This window comes from Macaca nemestrina, chromosome 1 (genome assembly GCF_043159975.1).
Source record: "Macaca nemestrina isolate mMacNem1 chromosome 1, mMacNem.hap1, whole genome shotgun sequence".
Lineage (NCBI taxonomy): Eukaryota > Metazoa > Chordata > Mammalia > Primates > Cercopithecidae > Macaca > Macaca nemestrina.
The window spans coordinates 75,274,629-75,296,327 of NC_092125.1; the positions used below are offsets into that span (position 1 = coordinate 75,274,629).

The window sequence follows — 21,699 nt, forward strand, 5'->3', positions numbered from 1 at the left end:
AACATGGTAATAGAACAAATATTGTGTCTTACAATCTTATAGGGAAAGCAGTTTCCCAATGCCTCAGTATTTCAAAACCCATACTGTCAGAATAGTCTTACTGAAGTCTAACTTTGATATTTCCTGTTATAATTTTGACGTCACTGATGGACAGAAAATGAAGTCAGTCATCCTGTTACTGAGACTGCAGCAACCAAGACGCTTCCTACTTGCAAAGACAATGTGGGCAAAGTTAGGCTCTGCTTTTCTCCCACATTTGGCTGCTTTCCCTCCTCTTTGAACACTTTCCCCGTTGATGAGTCTGCTCTCTCTCTCTCTCTCTTTCTCCCCCCTCCCCTACGTCAGCCCATTGGGCTGGTGGTAGGCATGGAGTTGGCAAGAATCTCTACTATTAGAGGATTGAGGATAAATTTAAACATTTAGAACCTTAAGAATGGGCATGCAGTAACTGAAGACTCCTGGACAAATCAATCAGCCTCATTAAGCCTCAATTTCCTTATCTGTAAAACTGGGATGTAAAGAATGCTTACCTTATAGGGCTTTTAAAAGTGTTCCATAAACTCCAAAATGCCATATTGATGATAGTTATTAATATAAATAATAACAGCATATAGAGAGAAATATAGCATAGAGGTTAAAAAGACTAACTTTGCCGTTTTGCGTAATTGGGTTCAAATCCTTAATTGCATACTAAACAACTATGGAACCTTTAAAAGCCACATTTCTTCCCTAAGCCCCAGCTTAGTTACATGTAAGATGAAGATAACAATACTTTATGGAGTTTTGTATGGATTAAGTAAAATGATTAAATAATTAAATGAAATTTTAAAATGAAGTAAAATTGGCCAGCCATGGTGGTTCATGCCTCTAATCCCAGTGATTTGGGAGGCTGAGGCAGGAGGATCACTTGAGTCTAGGAATTTGTGACCAGCCTGGCCAACACAGTAAGACCCCATCTCTACATAAAACAAAAAAAAGTCTAGCTAAGGGTAGTGGTGCAGGCCTGTAGTCCCAGGTACTCTGGAGGCTGAGATGGATTGATCACTTGAGCCTAGGAGTTCCAATCTATAGTGAGCCATGATCACACCACTGCACTCCAGCCTGGATGACAGAGTGAAACCTTGTCTCTAAAAATAAATAAATAAATAAATAAGAAAAATTAATTTAAAAATTAAATGAAATCAAATAAAGTTATTACGGGATAAAAAGCACTCAACAAATACTTGACATTATTATATATGTTGTTAAACCCATTTCCGAGTTCAACCTGGTAATTTTCTCTGGCTTTCTCTTTACCAAACTGAGGTCCTTAATCTTCACTAAATAACACCATATCTTCTGCTTCTCTGGAATATTTTTTGATACTGTCATTACTTTTAGAGCATATTTATAGAGAGCAGTCTCTAAAATAATTCAGTTTAAAGAGGTTCAAGCAGATGATGTGTATTTAATGCTTCACCAAAAAGTTCAAAATTCTTTACATTTCACCAAAAGTTGCACCGACCTTGCTTTCACAAATTCATCTTTGTCACCATAAAGTCCATATCTGAAGCAGCTTCCTAATCTAATAATAATAGCTAGAAATTATTTAGTACTTACTATGAGCCAGACCCTGTTCTAAGCATTTGACTGATAATAACACTTAAAATTCTCTCAACAACCCTATGCAATAAGTATACTACTCACCCTGTCGTCCATGTGCGGAAACTCAGAAACCACGAGTAACATAATTTGCCCAGGGCTATACCACTAGTAAATAGCTAAGGAAAGAAATTAACCCAAACAGTCTGATTCTGAATCCTGGACTCTTAACCACTCTACTAAACGTCTTAATGCAAACACTAGCAGATCCAAGAACTACATTCAGCCTGGCTGTCTTTGTGGCCTGCAGTTACTGAATAACTGTCACATCTATACTTTGCACTGTGCAGGTCTGGCCTCAGAGTCTATAGCTCTATCTAGTCCTGCTTGCCACAGCCAGTCATTAAAATAAATATGATTGGGCCATCAGTCACATGATGCTCAATTCTGATTCTCAACAAGATCGACAAGAAGAAACTGTGGGTTCATTCAAGTAAACCATTGTTCCCTCTGCTCACATTAGAAAGGGATTATACGATCTTATAAAGGAAGAGAATGAATCACACATGCAAAAAGAATGCATACAAAGGGGAAAAATACATTTTTTGGCCTCAGTTATCTGCATAGTTAATGTGGGGTTAAGATAGGCATGGAGCCTTTAAAATGTAGATTTCAGACTGGATGTGGTAGCTCACACCTGTAATCTCAGCACTGTGGGAGGCCAAGGCTGGAGGATCACTTGAGGCCAGGAGTTTAAGACCAGCCTGGGCAACATAATGAGACCCCATCTCTAGAAAAAAATAAAAGATTAGCCAAGCATGGTGTCTTATTCCTGTAGCCCCAGCTACTCCAGAGGCTGAGGCTAGAGGATCACTTGAGCCCAGCAACGGAGACTGAAGTGAGCCATGATCATGCCTCACTTCAGTCTGCGTGACAGAGTGAGACCCTATCTCTAGAAATTAGATAGATAGATAGATAGATAGATAGATAGATAGATAGATAGATAGATAGACAGACAGAGACACAGACATAGACACAGACCCAAATACAGATACAGATAGACAGATTTCAAGAAACAGTAAAGAATGATGCATCCAATTTCAGGAGTAGAATAAAAAGAATTCTCATGCCAGTTTGGGTTAATGCAATTAAAATAGCACCATTCAGTATTGTGCACAAATAAGGTCTTGCACAAGTCAATTTTAAGGGGTCCACATCCCTAACACTTCATCCCTAACACTTCACAGAGCATTTATTGAATTAGCTTTGTTTCACTTCAGATAGAGGCTGTTTGTGTCATTATGACTAAATCCAATAGATTCAAAATATTGTTCTGTCACTCTGACTCCAAGAAACAGTGGTAGCTCTTCAACATTAATCCCTTCAGATACATGCTGTGAAAATAACCCAACAATGGACCATGTAAATCTGAATCCCTCTCTACATCTGCCCTAAGGACTGAATCCTAACCTCTCATACAAATGAAAAGAAAAAGAGCTAACAAATAAATAGTCCTGGTTACATTTCTTTTGTATCCACAAACCCTTTTCCTGTGAATTCATTCTAATTTCATTTTGTCCTGCAGCATAAGGGCATAGTTTGTTTTTATAGCATGATCTCTGTGTTTTTCTTGTAGCTCGGTTGGCTTTGATTTACTTAGGAGAGAATATCCCTTGAGTAAACATTATATGATTTTAAAAATAACAGAGGCATTATTTGAAACAAAGGTTGGATTGGAAACTAAATGTAAACTTAAGGTTTAATTACATTTTGTGTCATAATATAACTTCTTAGCCAGGGATTTAAAACACTCTACAATTGAGCCCAAACTTGACTTTCCAGTTTGTTTTCCTTCCTATTACTGGTGTGGCAGAAATTGGGTGGGCCTTGGGGTCAGTTAGATCATTTATTCACAAACATTTGGTGGACATATATTGTGTACAAGTTAGTGTAATAAGTACTTGGGGTACAAAAATGGAAAAGAGTAACAGTAATAATATGTAGATGTTGCTCCATTCCTTTGAGGAGCTCACAAAATACTTAGATGTTGCTCCATTCCTTTGAGGAGCTCACAGTCTAATAAAGAGAAACATATACAAAAGTGATCACAAAGTATCTGAAGTAATAGAAATATGATTAATGTACAGTGAGGTGCCTCCTCTTAGATTTCTCCAAAGCACCACACATTTAAACTCTCTCCAAACTAATTTTCTTCCAGGTTCCATGCCTCCATGACCACCTTTGCCGTACATCCAGGAATACAGGGACCATTCTTGACACCTCCCTCTCCCTCATCCTAGAAATATTTTATTTCATTTCATACCAAATCCTAGAAATATTTTATTATTTCATACCTAATCCTAGAGATGCTTTATTTCATCTCCACTATCACAACATTAATTCAGTATATCAGAATCTCTTCCCTGAACTAACAAGTCTAAGCATCATCCAATTACCTAACACTCAAATTCATTCTTCACAAAGTAGTCAAAATGAATTCTTCAAAAAAAAAAAAAAAAAAACTGATCATGTCTTCTCCATCTCATTTAAAATGACATCTCATTCCTCTTAGAATAAAGAGAAACTGCCTTAACATCATTTATGATGTTCTTCAGAGTCTAGCTCCTACCTCTCCTGCCTCATCCTGTACCTCACTCTGCCATCCACACCCCCACTGAACTCAGTTTTTATTCAACCCTTTCATACATCCCAAATTCCCTCTTAACATATGATTTTTGAACCACTGTTCTCTCTGCCGACAATTCATTTTTCTCATGTGGTTAATTCATCTTTCACACTTTAGTTCAAACGTACCAAATTGGTGAAGTCTCCCTTACTAGGCCTCCTGTAATGAACTCATAATTGTACCATTTTTTTCATCTTCATATGATTTATCACAGTTGCAATTTCACATTTGTCTGTGGGAATGTTTGATTGATGTCTGTCTCTGCCGTTAGACTATAAGCTCCACATGTCTGTTCATTGTGTCCAGTGTATAGCACGGTGCCTAGAGACCCTCATCCAATCCGTTATATTTGTGGAGTAAATGAAACATAACAAGGAAAGAGTGATGGGCTTTGCCTGGGGGAGAGTAGGGATAATGTTACAGCAGAGGTGTCAGCTGTGTTGGGTCTTCAAGAGTATATTTATATATTCTTGTGTGTATATAAATGTATGTAAGTGTATATAAATGATACACTCATTTATCAGGCAGAAGGAACACATGAGCCGAGACAAAAAGAAATGCAACATTCTGACATCGCTCAGTATAACCGAAGCTGTAGGTGTGATCCATTTTGGGGAGGGGAATAGTAAAGTGTCAGAAATGAGGCTGGAGAGATTCTGGGACTAAACCACAGAGGAACTTTTGTGCTCTGCAAAGCAATTTGGACTTTTGCCATGGGAAATCACTGAAGGGTTGTAAAAAGGGAGTAAAATGATGATCAGATTTGCATTTTAGAAAAATCACCCTCCTGGTAGTGTGAAGGATGTCCTTGATAGGTTGATACTGGAGACAGTGTGACCAGTTAGGAGGCCTCATCCTACAAGACTACATGAGAGATGATGAGGCACAAACTGAGATAAAAACAGAGGATTAAGTGAAGCGGGCAGTTTCAACAGACACTTAGGAGACAAAAATGACTGGCAATAGAAAGGAAGGAAAAAGAAAAAGTCAAAGCATACCACCCTGTTCTCTGGACATCTGGGAGGGTGGTGTGGCCATTAACCAAGTCAGGGAATACAAGTTGAGAAGTTAAGTGGGGAAGATGGCCGAGTATGGTGTTAAATCCATTGAGATTTAATATTGGAGAGCCAGATTCTTGTGCCAGAAAGAAAACTAACTTCCAAAATGGTTTTTCCTCCTATTTCATCTAATAATGTTTCAGCCAAGAACATAACCACCTACTAGTGACCATATTATAAAGCCTCCCTTGCAGCTAGATGTGGCCATATGACTAAGTTCTTGATGATGTAATAGGAGCAGAAGGCGGCAACCTCTGTGCCATTTGCTTAAAAGGAAATTGCTTGTCCTGAATTTCTGCTCAGATAACCACGAGTTAGGTTAACTATACAAATGACACAACACCTTGGAGGAAGGCAGGGAAGCAATATGGATATAAAGCAGACAGGCCAGATCAATCATTCCTCTTGTTGACCACTTATTCTGTGAGAAAGAAACTTTGCTTATTTAATCCATTATATATTGGAGTTCCATTTTTATGGGATCTTCTTTTATATGCTAAATAATATAGACTTTCAAGTAGAGATATCCAAGAGACAACTGCCAACACTGGTCTGGTTCTCCAGAGGCCTAGACTGACAAGGGAGCACTAATATGAATTAGCATGTAGGCAGTAGTAGTTTAAACCATGGGAATAGACCAGAAAAAGAAAAGCAATCTGAAGACATACCTGGATTTGCATCCTGGCCCCACCTCTTATTAGTTATGTGATTTTGACTAAGTTATCGCTAAGAACCTATATTCTACAGGCCTGTAATGATACCTGTATTAAGGTAACTCTAACTACTACAAAATATCAGTCATCACATCTCAGTAGCTTAATACATTGAAGATTTCTTATTCAGATGAAGCCCAGGGATATATACAGCAGGACCCAGGCTTCTTCATCCAGTGGTTCTTCCTCCCCTAGGATCTTAAATTCTTTCATTTACAGCCACTTTCCTTCCATAGTCCATGTTGGGAAAGGCACACACTTCTTTTATTTATTTATTTATTTATTTATTTATTTATTTATTTATTTTGAGACAGAGTTTCGCTTTTGTTGCCCAGGCTGGAGTGCAATGATCTTGGCTCATTGCAACTCCACCTCCTGGGTTCAAGTGATTCTCCTGCCTCAGCCTCCCGAGTAGCTGGGATTACAAGCATGGACCACCATGTCCGGGTTTTGTTTTGTTTTTTTTTTTCTTTGTACTTTTAGTAGAGATGGGGTTTCTCCATGTTGGTCAGGCTGGTCTCGAACTCCCAACCTCAGGTGATCCGCCCGCCTTGGCCTACCAAAGTGCTGGGATTATAGGTGTGAGCCACTGCGCCCTGCTGGCACACACTCTTCTTAACCACTTTAGCTCAGAAGTGACATATATTTATTTCGTTATTGAGAGCAATTATTTGATCCCAACTTGATGCAAAACAGCCTAGGAAATGTTATGCCCCTAGCAGTCACTTCCCAGCAGAAAAGCTGTCCAATGGAAATGATGCATGAATCTTTAGTGAAGCAGCCCTTCAATAATATTCTGCTTTGTTTCTCATGGAAATGAAAAGGAATATATAATATACCTAACAGTATATCATGCCTAAGGGGCCCTAAATAATGTTAGCACTCACCTTCTTCCTTGTCATTCTCCTTCTTCCTCCATCCTTTATACACTTCTATTATGTCCCAAATAGGCCTTCAATTTTCCCATTTCAGTGTATTAATTACATTCTTGCCTTTGTATACAAAACGTTAAGTACAATTCTCCTTTTTCTGCTCCACCAATTCCACCTCTTTACATGCATGTATATGTTCACTGCAGCACCATTCACAATAGCAAAGACATGGAACCAACCTAAGTGCCTATCAGTGATAAACTGGATAAAGAAAATGTGGTACATATACACCATAGAATGCTATGCAATCATAAAAAGGAATGAGATCATGTCCTTTGCAGGGACATGGATGAAGCTGGAAGCGATTATCCTCAGCAAACTAATGCAGAAACAGAAAAACAAACACTGCATGTTCTCACTTTAAGTGGGAGCTGAACAATGATAACACATGGACACAGGGAGGTGAATATCACACACTGGGGCCTGTCAGAGGAGGGTAGGGGGACAGCAAGAACATTAGGGAAAAGAGCTAATACCTGGATGATGGGTTGATAGGTGCAATAAACCACTATGGCACACGCTTACCTATGTAACAAACCTGCACATCCCATACATGTACCCCAGAGCTTAAAAAAATGAAGTAATAATTTTAAAAACATGCCCATTTTAAAACACCAGTCTCAAAGCAATCTCCTGGAATAAGCTTTCTCTAATTCTTCATGTGCAGATGAAACACCTTGGAGCCACTATCACACCACATATAACCTCTGCATTTAGCACTTTCCAGATGTTGGTTTGATATTATAACAATTTGTGCACTCACCTTCCCTGACTACTTCTGAGCCTGAGATGCAAACTCCCTGAAGGCAACAATTGCATTTAACTCCTCTTTGTTCAAAGTGATTAACAGAGTAAACTGAATTTAGGCTTTGAATGGAAGACACCAACACTCAGAGATTTGAGGTCTCCTAGCAATGAATGAAGAAGTAAACATTTATTCCACAACTCTGGAAAGGAGGAAAAAAGCAGTTTATCCCAAGTATTTACTCAGGTGATGACCACCTAAATTACTGGAATAGTACTATATTTCTTGATTTCACTTTGTAAATCCATGAGGAAGCATATGTGGCAAGACCTGCTCGTGAATAAAGTATGTACTTAACGAACAATAAAGCAACATATCTTTAAATATCATTATCCCTAAGAGAAGCAAACAGTTCTGAAGAGGCTTCCTTAAGAACTCTCCATGTGTATGAATCAAGGTGGTGATGTGGCAGTTTTCTGGGTAATTTGATAAATGTCAACAACCAAACTATTTAAATCCATCCATCAGATGAATACGCCACTCTTGAGTTATCTGAGCACTTGCCAGGTCACTTTGTTCTACTTAGATATAGTCACTGCCTGAGGAAAAGAAAAAGAAACGAAAAAAAAACCAAGGTAATCGGGCTTAGGTATCTCACTGAAAATGCCTGTATTTTCCTTTATCCAACAACGGTCCTTATAAAAGTAGGCAATACATAGAAAGGAGGTATGTGTCAGCAAATAACCTCATTCTATGCCCCTAGTCAAAGGTTGAGTATCCCTCAAATAATACAGTCTTCTGTGTATAAGATATGGTATATGATCCCCTCTCATGCTGCCCTTCTCACACCAAATGGTCTAAGATAGCCTCAGAATTCCTGAAGGATGCTAAAACAACCCTTCTGTCTTAACCATCACCCAGCTGAAGAGACCAGAGACACATCCATGGACCCACTCCATTTCTAAATTCTCACTCCAGGGCCTCTGAAGACAGCTCAGGGCTGATCTGTATCAAGTCTGCCCATTCCCTATCCTAGATCCCCGTGCTCACTATGTTATCAGAACAATACTACCCTGGGGAGGGAGGGCAGTGGGATTCCATTTTTATGATACACTCTATATCCATACCAGTACCACAAGGGTACTAGGCCTTCCAGGGGTCACAGGATGTCACTGGAGTACCCTGTAGAGCACTAGGCCTAGCAGTTGTTGTCTGTACGAAGGATGCTGTGATAAATCTGGAAAACATCACAAACCACAGTCCTCTCTCAGATATTCACAGTACATAATAGTACATACTAGACTCTGAAACATCCTATAGTGAAGAAATTTGTTGAATCCATTGTTTCACAAATATATTTGTCTACAAGAAAAATCTTCAGACAAAGATTTTTGTTGACATCTTCCCTCCATAGATTGTGGGTTGGGTCCATGAGGTCAGGAACCATGCCATTTTGTTCACTTCTTTTCCTCAAGTGCTTAACATAGTATTTGATATGTTAGTAAATATTTGACAAATCAATGAATATTGTGTGGAAGTAGGGTCCCAAAGAACCAGCTCTGTAAGACTGTGTGATAAAAACATCACATATCTATGGAACACCTCAAGTAAGAACAACCTCCCTGAACTGGAAGATCACTTTGAATCTGTTTAAATCCCAATGTGTAAGGCAACATTAAAAATATATTGGTATTTGTTAATATCATATGTGGTCAGACAACTTCTTCTTTCCTCTCAAACTATCTTTTCTTAGTATCCAATTAACCTAACCAAATATGTCAAGATATTTGGTAGCTAGATCCCTGATGCTTGAATTTGCTGTATATGAGAACCTCTTGAGGGTACTATGGAAATTTCTGAGGCCCAGGGATTCAGTATTTCTAGAGCAGGGCCCAGGACTCTACATTTTACACAAATGACCCAGGTCACTCTGTCATAGGTTTTTGGATGGAATGCACTCTCAGAAAATCTCATCAAGAGATTATTGTGATAGAGGAGGCCTGTGATTATCAGAGGTCTAGGTTTGAGTCTCAGCTCTGCATCCAGACTTGTGGGGTCATGGGCAGTAATCTCTAAGCCTCACTTTCCTCTCTGTGGGATTCAAAATATGTTTCTTTACCTAGCTACCTACCCATCCACTGCATAGCACCATGTAGGAAGAAAGTATCTATAAAACCCTGCCTTGAAGCCTAACAGATACTTAACACATATTGTTCAATAAATCAATAAATTTGCAGTTATTTCAACATTCTATAATATTAAACAAATTATATTACACCAAGTGGTACAGCACCGAAAGGTTTTCTGCTGGTTATTTAGACACAGATAAAATGCCTGGGCCAACTGTGCTATATACACCCGTGCCATCAACCTGGCAAATTCCATAGTACACTTGGCCCATGTTTATGGAAATAGTGTTGGCCAAATCACGGCGAGGCTCAAGCTCTATGACATTGGCCACAACATACAGAATATTAAAATATTTCTTCTGCTTGGTACCAGATCTTCAAAAAGCAGACTCTTTGATCTTAAGTAGGCAAATAGCAGGAGTAAACTTGCCTTGGTGTAGACACATATACAAAGGGAAGGTTCCTGCTAATCAAGTGTCCTCATCAATAATAATTAACCATTGTGAAAAAAATAGAGTGCATTGGAATACACATAATGATAATATGGTACTCTGCATATTCAATTATCTCTCTATTCAAGAGACCTTACTATAGCCCACAGTACTCAGGCTAATTGCTATGAGCACTGCCCAGTTGCACTGCACGAATACTTTGAAAGCGTTAGACGTTGGGTTGATTGTTTCCCAACTTTGTGGCTTATTCTGAAGTCTGCTTTTTGAAATAGATGTGATATTCTTCATTATTTACCTTTTGTGCATAAAATAAGGAAATAAATTCTATAACTGAAAAATCTCTGCGTAAAAGATTAATTATTAGAGATTTCCAGTTAGGGGAGTGTCAACTACATTCCCCGTGTATTGATTGATATTAATTTGCTTTTTGTGTTGGTGTTTCTTACTCTTCTGATCTTAAACACTTAAATTGCAAAAGCTTGTTCAAAGTATCATTGCTCTGGGGTTAATACTAACAGCAAGAGAACTTTGCAAAGCTAAACTCATGCCACAATGTTCATTTTCTATGTTTATTATTGCCTTTTGCTTATATGTTTTGGTTATAAACTATTTTTTGTGCCCGTGTCTTATGTTAGCAGCAACAAACGTGATTAATGACAGGTCTTATGCAGGTAAACAGGTGAATAAATCATGCCAACTTTGGTGACCCCATCAAAAGATGGCCTTGAAAACTCACCTCCAGCTGATGGTTGCCATAAGAGAATTCAGGAGAGCAGCCCCAGCATTGCTAGACCTTCCAATGTTTCAAGAGAAGTCTAATGCATAATAGGTACTCAATAAGTATTTGTTGATTCAATACAAATATTCAGATTTTCATCTGAAATCTCTGAATTATTTTATTCTAAGCAGCATAATGTGGTAGGTAACTGAGAACATGGACTCTTGAATCAGACTGCCTGACTTAAAAACCTAGCTCTGCCATTCATCAGCTATATGACCTCGGGCAAGTTACAGAAAAACTCCCTGCCTCAGTTTTCTAACCTGTAAAATGGGGGAAAATAATAGTACCTACTTTGTAAAATTGTTTCAGTTAATTTTAAAATATTTTTTAAATCTTGGGACAATATCTGGTAGACTGTAAGAGCTACATTAGAAAGGAAACACACTAAAGCTTCCACTTTTTAAAATAAATATGTCTCATATGTAAAAACCATTTTCACATATGTTATTCCTTTTTGTCTCCACAATAATTATCAGATAAAGGTGTTATTTTGCAGATAAGGAAACAGAATTTCCCTGGGATCCCTCAGAATGTGTTCAGGTGACAGACACACACGTACTCCTTGGCCACGCAAGAGCACTCTGCACAGGTACTTAGGAAGTATCCAGCGGTTTGCCCATTAGCACACTCCATAAAATGACAAATGCAGAAATTTGATTCAAGACCTCTAGTGGACAAAATCAGAGGTCTCCAAACCAGTGTCCACCATAAGTCTTCTTACTCAATAGCTAAATAATTAAAATAAAATGAAGATCTCATCCAAACCACTGCATTCATTGTTTTTAATCAATAAATTAAGTGTCTAAAAGCAACCAATTTAAAATAATAGGCAAAGCCTTTACATTTAATAATGTCCATTGATATCCTTACTCTTTTATTAAGTTTTGTCTTAAAAATGTTTTGCAATGATTTAATTTCTCTTCTCTCTGACTCCAATAATTTTCTCTCTGTAACTGTACAAGCATGTCATCTGACTACTGCGGCCCGTGTGTCAGAAACTGCTAAATTGGAAACACCCTGTCAACCTTTTGATTTTCCTGGTTGTTGTTGGTTTAAGGCAGCTCCTTAATGTTATTTAAACAGAGGAGACTATTTGAAATTTCTTGGTAGATGGATTTGATAATGATAATTTAAAAAAAAAAACTACTGTCATCCTGAGATAAAAGATCTCATTCAAAGGCTCGACACCTTATCTGAATAACTCAGGACTTCTTCGAAGAAAAAGGTCAGTGTTGCCCTACCTGTTTCCTTTTCTTGAACAGCACTAACTTTACATACTGCCTGATAGTCTGCTTTTGCTAAAGTTGGTTAGGCATTAAAGAAGTGTCTTCTCTTTACCTGCGTTTTAAATTTTTGTTTTGTGTTGTGTTTAATCTGAGTCTTTTCATGGATGTGTAATGTCTTTATTGTTAAAAAATAACTACTGCTAATATCCTCAGGCTGAGGTAGGAGGATTGCTTAAGCCCAGAAGTTGGAGACCAGCCTGGGCAACATAGTGAGACCCTAGTCTCAAAAAAATACTACTGGGAACTCATCAAAATTAAAAACCTCTATGAATAACAGAGCACTATCAACAAAGTACAAAAACAACCCACAGAATAAAAGAAAATACAAATATTTGCAAATCCTATATCTTAGGGTTTAATATTCAGAATGTATAAAGAACTCTCACAACTCAACAACAACAAAGAGACAAAAGCCCTAATTTAAAAATCCTCAAGATTCTGAATAGACATTTCTCCAAAGAGAATACACAAATCGTCAATAAGCACATGAAAATATACTTGGCATCATTAGTTACTAGTAAAATACAAACTGAAACAACAGTGAATTACCACTTATACCCACTAGTATGGCTATCAGAAATAAAAGAAAAATAAATGTTGATGAGGAATGGAGAAATTAAATCCCACATACATATTTCGTGGGAATGTAAAATTATGCAGCTGCTGTGGAAAGCAGTATGGTTGGTTCCTAAACAAAACTGGACCCAAGACGGCAGAAAACATATGTTTAAACAAAACTTGGTACACAGGTGTTCACAGCAGCATTATTCATAATGGCCACAGAGTGGAAACAACCCAAATGTCTATCAATGGATGAATGTGTAAACAAAAGGTGATATATCCATAATGTTGAATACTATTCAGTCATAAAGAGGGATGAAGAACTGACTCATGTTACAATATGGATGAAACTTTAAAACAAATGAAGTTATACGAAGATAATAAGTGAAAGAAGCCAGATATAAAAGGCCAAATGTTAAATGATTCCAGTTATAAAATGTCCAGAATAGGCAAATCCATAGAGACAGAAAGCAGTTTAAGGCATGACAGTGGCTGAAAGGGAGGGAAGAATGAGGATTGAATGCTTATGGGATGAGGCTTCGTTTTGGAGTGATAAAAATGTTCTGGATTTAGACGGTGATTATGGTTGCACATCATTGTGAGTGTTGTAAAAAAAAAAAAAGTCACCAAATTATATTCCTTAAAATGGTTAAAATGATAAATGTGATGTTATGTGAAGTTTACCTCATTAAAAAGTAAATATTAACTTGGACACCCAGTAGAAGAAGGAAGAAGCTTCTTCATCCCATGCAAAATAATTTCACACAATATATCACCCAAATGATTTTAAGGAGTGGAATACTACATCTAGAAGATAGCAGCTGACAAGTTGTCCTTATTCCCTTTATTTCATTGTACCACTTATCATTTGCCCTTTGATCTCGAATATCATTCTTGGATTGTCACATTGATAGCAGAAACTGCAACTTTACTTATTTACCTATTTATATATAGAGAGGGTCTCACTATGTCCTGCAGGCTGGAGTGCAGCAGTGGGATCTTAGCTCAGTGAAACCTCAAACTCCTGCGCTCACGCTCTCTTGCTGCCTCAGCCTCCGGAGTAGCTAGGACTATATGCATGTACTACCATGCCTGGCTGATTTTTCTTTTTCTTTTTTTAGACAAGGGATCTTGTTGTGTTGCTCAGGCTGGTGTTGAACTCCTAGCCTCAAGCAGTTCTCTCTCCTGGGCCTCCCAAAGAGCAGGAATTGCAGGTGTGAGCCACTGCATTGGACCTGAAATGTCACCTTTCCTGATGTTACATCTTCACTTCCAAATGTTCACTAATAGTTGTGAACCAAATGTTGTCAATAGTTTAGCTAATTTGGTGATCATCGATTAATGAATATGTGTAGGAGTTTTCTCTCTTCTAAATTACATTAAAATGTTTAAAATAATTGAATATTAATTATTCTGGCTAAGAGGGGGATATAATTTTTCAGAAATCAGTAACTTGCATCTTCTTTTAATTTATATGAGATCAATGAATCAGAAGCAATGACGCATCTGACAGAAAAAATAAAGAACATGGGAGACAAACTAAGTATTCATCAAGCCTTCCTGAAAAAGAACACATACATTTTCTTCTACAAAGAAATGTCTTTTATTTTTTTTACTATTAAGATGTTGGCAGTACAATATAGCTTAAATAAATTGGATCAATAGAATATACTATATTGTCCCAAATTTAATTTTTGTGAATTGTAAACTCCTGTCAAATAGGTTGTACAGGTGGATATGTTGCAAACAATCTCATTTAAGCACATACTTGTTAAAGCAATTAATGGCAGATTCAGTTGAATTAGAGAATGTAATTCTGGAGAAGTATGCTAACGTTAAATGAAAAGTTCTGAAAATAAGTTCAGTTGTCCATTAATTGCAAAGTTCCAATTTCCTGAAGCTATGCTAAATACCCAAGCTGTGATTTTTAAATACCTCAAAGAAAATTTCTACATAAAAGGCGTGTTTATCTTTTATGACATGTCTATTTAAATGTTCATATGACCATAATTATTAATGACCAGGTTTATTCCAAATAGAAAAGAAAAAAAAGTGAGCAAGTATTTCAATAATTCAGGTTAAAAAAAATCTTCAGTTTCACTTCAAGCAGGTGTGTAACTCAGGTGAAAGTAAAGGCAGTTTTGGCTAGAACTACCTGGAGAACTGAAGAGGGAGTAATCCTGTCCCACGGAATCCAAACATATCTGGTTCATGTGCTGTTATTGTAAGGAAATTTGAGAAATATAGCAACTGAAACCAACCTGTTGAAGGTGACCAAGAACTGGATGAAAGTAAATGCTTTTATTTGATGTCAAAATGAAGTGAGATATTGGAGGGCGCAGAAGACTTTGGAGGTTGCATACGTATTCAGTGGTCAACTTCTAAAAATGCTCTGCCAGAATACAGCCCTGAATGTATGGCTAATACAGTCACATAATTGGAGAACTGTATTTCTCCGCTTAAGGGGAAAAATTTGAGTTCAAATTGGTGAGACATAATAGAAGAGTATCAAGTTAATTGAAATTCCTTGTCAAATTGTCACTTAGTTCTCTGGGTTCTCCCTAATTCCCTCCCTCCTGCCATCTGGATTTCAGGCCTCAGCTCTTTGCCTTGAAATGTGTAAATTTAATGATCAAATAAAATCCTGGAAGGAGATTGTGCTCAGTTCCTCTACACACTCACCTCTTAGAAAAAGAAATCCCAATAAGGGAGAGCACAAGATTAGGAAGACCCCATTGCTGGAGTTCTGGAGTTGCTGACCCAAGAAAGATGGCGTTGGGGGTCAGAGTGAAAAAGGAGGGAGGAAAGGAATTGTTCCAACTTTTAGGAAAAGTTTAGCCATTGCCTTCATCCGTCCACACTCAGGAATTTTTATTTTTTACATTTTGTAGAGAGGGAGGTCTCACTGTGTTGCTCAGGCTGGTCTCAAAATTCCAGAGTCCAGTGATCCTCCTGTCTTGGCCTCCCAAAGTGCTGGGATTACAGGTGTGTGACACCTTGAGCTAGGCCGAGTAATTCTTTATTCTAGTCAAAGGTCTAGTTGGGGAAAGGGAGATGAACAACTGGGATTGGTTCTCAGGCCATTTTAGTACCCAGATGACACAGCCATGCTGGTAGAGGAGGCAGGATGGTGGCTGAGGAATTACAAGTGGGATTGACAAAGGTGGGGGAATTTTAAGGCTCATAAAGTTATCTTGGTCTGGGGCTGATTATTGCATCCCTGGCAACTTAGCAGCCAGTGGCACCATGAAAAACACAATTTAGGAACTGTCAAGAGATTATGCTTTGATTTTTGGTAAAATAGTGGCTGCCACTTACAACCATGATCTAAGGCCATCTAAGAAAAGCAGGGCCCATATGTAGATGGGCACAGGTACCCAATTCTGTCCAATTCCACGTGCATGGACGCTCTCTTGTTTCCTCTTTTTGGGGGTTATAGATGTATGGTTACCCTTTCCTTGCCTCGTTGTGGGGGTTACAGGTGTATGATTACCCTTTCCTTGCCTCGTTTTGGGGGTTACAGGTCACAGACCTGAAGTATTTGTAAGAGGACAATTCCTCTTCCTGCCATTTTCCAGAGTTGCTTGAAAACGAGCTAATTTGGAGGAAGTGAAATCTCTTATTTCTTGACTACCTGATTTGGAAACAAATGGGCCTCTCCGTTCTCTGTCACCACCTCCCTTCCATACCCTAAAAGTTTGTTGTCTAGTTTTGTCTACATGGTAGAAATGCCATCTTTACTCACAACGAGAAGGAGAACTTGGGGTCCTTCCTATCTAGAGCCCCGGACTATGAGTAAAGACCCACGGCTCTAGAGGCCGCGCCACAGAGGCCTAGCCTGGAGAAGCACAGGCCAGAAAGGAGCCTGCTGTTGGGAGCGCGAACTAGAAAGATATGGCCAGCATTGCCGCATGGAGAGCTGAGCGAGTGAGTCTCACAGCCAGAGCAAGTCACTATCCTAAGCGACAGAAGCTCCGGAGTTTTAAGATCCCGTCAAAGGCGGGAAAAGCCCTAATGCTTCAAAAAATTCTTGAAAGCGGAATGAATGATTTAGACTCCAAACACTCTGCTCCCACCGCTACCCAGGAGCCTGGCGCCTAGCGCCCCATCTTCAGGACCCAGAGTTTACGCTAAAGCAAAATTGCCAGAGATACTAGGAGCCCGTGCTCAGGCCTTCTCCAACTTTGGCCAACACTTGAGCGACGCCTGTCATAGAAACATTTTGGGGATGGGGTATTTAAATGTGTCTGAGGGTCCTTGGCTAACCAACTCCTTCGCTCTCGAAAGTCGTGGGCTTTTCAAACTAAGCAAGGTGGAAAGAAAGACAGCTGGCAATGGGGTTTTTCTTTTTTTTTTTTTTTTCTTTCTTTCTTTCTTTTTCTTTTCTTTTTTTTTTTTTTTTTTTTTAACTATGCTTTTCCTTTGAGTCTTTCCCTTGTCTCTTTTCCTCAGAAAGTAAACCTTTCTTACTTTGACCTGTTCTCTCCTTTCCTTCCCTTCTCACTAGGGCTTAGGGCACAGATCAACAGCTAAGATAAACCCTCAACCAAAGAGCTGAGCGCATTTACTGTTGGGGAATAGGGCTGAGAGCTACTGAGACATCGCACCTCCAGTACCTGAATTCCAACATTTATAGGTCAGTGCCACCGGTTTCTGCCTATGAAGATGTACTAAGTTTCGCATCTACCCATATCCCCGAATGTGGCCCAGAGTTAGTGGCAGAAACTTGTTTCTGCTTTTAACTGGGCAGTTGAGTTTTGGAAAGCGGTTTTGGGAGGGCCACGTTGAGAATCTGGGCAGCTCAGGGCCAGATGTGGGCGCCCCGGGTCCTGTATGAACCAGACTGCTGCTGCAATGTGAGCTTGGGAGGGACTGGGGATGCGGGCTGGGAACAGACCACGCCCCAGCCCCCATGGTTTGTGACGGGGAACTTCGGGCGCACACACCCTGGGGAGCAAGTCTCCTCCAAACGGCACCGACACAGACTGGCGCTGGATCTTCTCTCCTTACCAGTCTATCCGCAAAGGCCGCCTGGGCACTTTTGGGGGAATGTGGCCAAAAGGGGACTCTAATTGCGACTTCTACAGAGGAAGGAGAAATTGTTGGTGCCTAAGAAGTTGATCCCGATGCGCGCACTAAGGGCACAGGGCCCTGCGCGCCAGAGAAGCGAAGCCAGCGGTCTCCCCTGACTTGTTATTAATTCCTCTCTACCCTCGCTCTGGCCTCTCATTTTCGGCCTCACGGATCCAAGCCCCGGGTTTATTTTCAGTCACAACCTTCTCCACATCCCGTACCCCGAAAAGTGTGCCTCAACTCAGGCGGGAAAGGGCACTTTGACCCACCGTGCGCGAGTTTCCTGCCAGCCGCGGCGCGCCTGCGAGACAGAGCGCCTGGCCGCGGCTCCGAGCGCACCGCTCTTCCCCGCGCGTTTGGCGCGGCTAAGCTTCTCTCGCTCCGGGCTGAGGCTCGAGGAACCTCGCCAGCCTGCTGTGGCCCCGTCCCCTTGACGTTTGATTTCTAACACCGCATATTCTGCGGCTCTGGCATTTAGAAAAAGAGGACAAGGTCAAGGCCTATGGACCGACCGCCGCGATCCGCTTGCACCTTTGCTCTCACAGCAAGCGAGTCCTGGCCGCGCCGCTGGAAAAAGGCGTCGCAGTTCCCAGTGTACCTGGAATTCAGAGACCTGACCCTGACTCTATTTCCGGCTAGCCACAGCATGAGACCACGTCCTTCCTCTCCTTTCCCCGCTTTCCGCCCAGGGCGGTTCTGAGATTTTGATTAAGAGAGATCTGTCCCCGCTCCGCGTAGGGATGGTCCCAAATGGCCAGGCTTCCTGGGCACCGCGTCCTCATCCCGAGGTCGGAGCCACTGCGAAAGGAAAGGTCTCCATCTGGACGCACCTCGTCCCCTCCCCCAGCGCGCCGGGCCGCGCTCTACGGCCAGCTCGGGCACGCGCTTTTCCCCCTCATCACCCCCGACCCGCCCAGCCCCGCAGAGTTTTATTCTTTATGAAACACACACGCCCACCCCGTCTCCCACGTAAAGGCCAGTCTTGACTCATTTTGCGCCCACATGCAAACTCAACTGGAAGTTGAGAGTAGTGCCAAAGAGGTGAGGGGAGGGTAAGAGATGCAGCGAAATAGAGAATGAGAAGGGAGAAATCAAAGGGGGAGGAGGGACAAGAGAAAGAGAGCGCGTGGAGCTGCAGGTTGAAGGGGCAGAGGCGGAGGCCAAGGACTGAGCAAGGGGCGCGCACGGCGGCGGCGGCGGCGGTGGCGGCCGCGGGGCGGCTGCGTCTCCTCCCAGCCTTTTCGCTCGCGCGCGCGGAGCGGGGTCAAGCGCGGACTCACATTCACCGACTGCAGAACTGTTTTCCTTGCTACTACCAGAGGGTGTTTCGGGGTTCCCCACGGTCTTCTCCCTGGCTGCTTGCCGCGTGAGAGCAGAACTAAAACAAAACAAATCACGGGACACGACGGAGTCGGGCCGCTGGGCGTCTCCGGGATCGCTCTCACTTTGCACTCGGAAGCGGGCGCGGAGATTCGGGCTGCAGCGTGTAGCCTATAAATAGCAAACTTTTTGACCGAAGCAACTAACAAATGAGAGGAGCAGGCGTGCATTTTGCCCCCCTTTTCCGGGGACGACCTTAATCCCACCCCCGCCTCCCTTGCAGTAGTTGTGAGGGGACAGATTGGGAGAGAGAGAGATGAAATTCAATTTTAATAGAATTTACAGTAGTATTGTTACTTTTGCGGAAGGGGGGAAGAACCGCGCCATTTACCTGACCCTCCCTACCCACCTACCTTTGCTACCCTTCTCCCCCATCCAGCAACTGGCACTGGCTGGGAAGGGCAAAGAGCTCCCAGGGTGGCTGGCTGTTGAAGCCGGGGGCGGAGGGGGATCCGGAGCCCGGTTTCCCAATGGGAGTACCGGAGTGACTGGGAGGGAAACCGGGAAGCAATGCCAGGAGTTGGCGTTTTCCTGAGGTACTGGGACAGGAATTTAGGTAACCCAGAATTTTGGATGGAAGTGCGAAAGGTGAGTGCAGAAGGCACAAGGAGTTCCTGCAGTGCAGATTTCCTTCCCCAGAAGCGACAATAACCCACTCAGCAACTTTACTTCAACCCTAGGCTCTGGCCTACCGGTAGGGCAAACGCGGGCACCCGGGTCACGTCATCGCTTGCTTGGGGGCGCCAGCTCCAGGGTAAGCGCGAGCTGCGGGCTAGCGCCGTGGGGTTTTGCCATGGGGTCTTCCTTACTAATCACCCCGCATGCCCTCAACCCTGTCCCTGGATGCCCTTTTGCTGCACCCGCTCACACCTGCAGACCCAACGGATGGGATCTACTTGACTGAGATTCCTGAACACAACTTACTGCCCGCCCTTCCCCTTTCCTTTTGGCCAGGCCGAATTGTGGGTGGTGAGTGGCTCAGTAAGATTTTCATTTTGATTCTAGGTGCTTCCTTAAAAATAAAGCCCCCCGAAGATAAAAGACACTCGCTCCATACACCTGACTCCCCCAGTTCAAGAGGTTGCTACGCTAAATCTATCCTGAATGGCGCACAGAAACGAGGGTCAATAGGACGATCAATACGGCTGGGTGTGGGGATTGAGGAAACTGAAGATTTTGCAGCTGACGCCAGGTACCGGGAGAGGAGAGTCCGCAGGTGCAGGGAGGTTGCTCTGCTCCTCTTTGGACGCTTTATGCCTCAGCGTCAGGCCTGCGAAGTGGGGGCCAAGCCAGTCCCGTGGGCCTAAAGGCGGCCAGTAGCAGTAGCTCGGGGGAGAGGGGAGGGAGCCGGGGGACGGTGGTGCTTTTTCTTTACAGTGCCCCACCTCTGCCCAATGCCAGCAGCGCTTACCCTACACAAGAGGTGAAACACCAAACCTCTACTCGTACCCCAAAGGGCGAAAACCAAAGAGGGTCCCCCATGCAGTTTATGTGGTGGTGCTGCTGACCCAATCGCGCCTTTCCTTACACCGCTGCCCACCAGTTACCTCCTCCTAAGACCGCTTCCCGCTAGTTACCTCCTCTTAAACGCAAAGGTTACTCTGTTTTCCCCAGAATCCAGTTTGGAAAGAGTGGAAAAATGCGGAAATTCTAGGGGGGCTACAGCAGTAGCTCCCCCTGCGGGGTGTGCCCACCGCCCATGGCTCCACGCAGGCGTTTGCGCGCGTCTCCCTTTCCAGACCCCGCGAAGACCGCGCCCGGGGCGCGAGAGCTGATGGACCGCCCTTCCCAGGCTGCCCCAAGGGCCTGGGAGGCTGCGGTGCCGCCCTTGGGTCCCGGTCCCGAGCGCGCTTAAGGGTTCTCAAAGACCAGGTTGGAAGGAGTACAGGCGTCCCGGGTTACCGCTGCCGGGCTTGTGCGCCCCACGCCACCTACCTGTCCGGCCTTCCCGCTCCAATTGCTGACCCGATTAGGGAGCCCGGCCTGGAGCCCGGCCTGTAGCCCGCTGCCTCCAGAGGAGCCCGCCCTCGCCCTCCCCCGCGCGCCTCCGCTCTCTTCAGGGACGCCTGGCCAAATGCGGGGCGGTCTCTCGCGGGCCATTGGCTTGGGCCACCGTTCCCAGTCAGCTCTTAGGATTTCCCCAGGCTTTGCGGCCCCTTTGTGGGTCTAGGCCAGCGCCTCACCTTCCACCCTATTCCACCTCCAATCCCCTTAGGTGCCCCCGCGTGCCTCCTCCAGAGTCCAGGCTTTGAAACTGCAGCAACTCCGCAAAGAAAGCCGTTGGGCAAACCTCCTAGCGGGCCGAATGTGGAGGTCGGGTGG

At 42.5% G+C, this 21,699-nt stretch overlaps 1 protein-coding gene and 1 long non-coding RNA gene across 4 annotated transcripts in view; one reads left to right on the forward strand and one right to left on the reverse strand.

The window, feature by feature from the left end:
* Window positions 1–21,397, reverse strand: part of LOC105493516 (estrogen related receptor gamma) — a 643,478-nt gene extending 622,081 nt beyond the window's left edge. Inside the window, exon 1 of one of the 3 annotated variants that reach the window (XM_071080675.1) lies at window positions 21,313–21,397. Coding sequence is in view for 1 of the 3 variants with exons in the window: in XM_011761198.2 (XP_011759500.1) it covers window positions 19,278–19,279 (2 nt within the window). In the remaining 2 variants the exon portion in view is untranslated. Of the gene's footprint in view, window positions 1–19,277; window positions 19,446–21,312 lie in introns of those variants that run through there. The other 2 variants (XM_011761198.2, XM_071080677.1) reach the window with 2 other exon arrangements.
* The window catches only part of LOC105493518 (uncharacterized), a 50,741-nt gene continuing 48,963 nt past the window's right edge, over window positions 19,922–21,699 (forward strand). Inside the window, exon 1 of the long non-coding RNA XR_011614235.1 lies at window positions 19,922–20,071. This is a non-coding gene — a long non-coding RNA (uncharacterized lncRNA). The remainder of the gene's footprint in view (window positions 20,072–21,699) is intronic.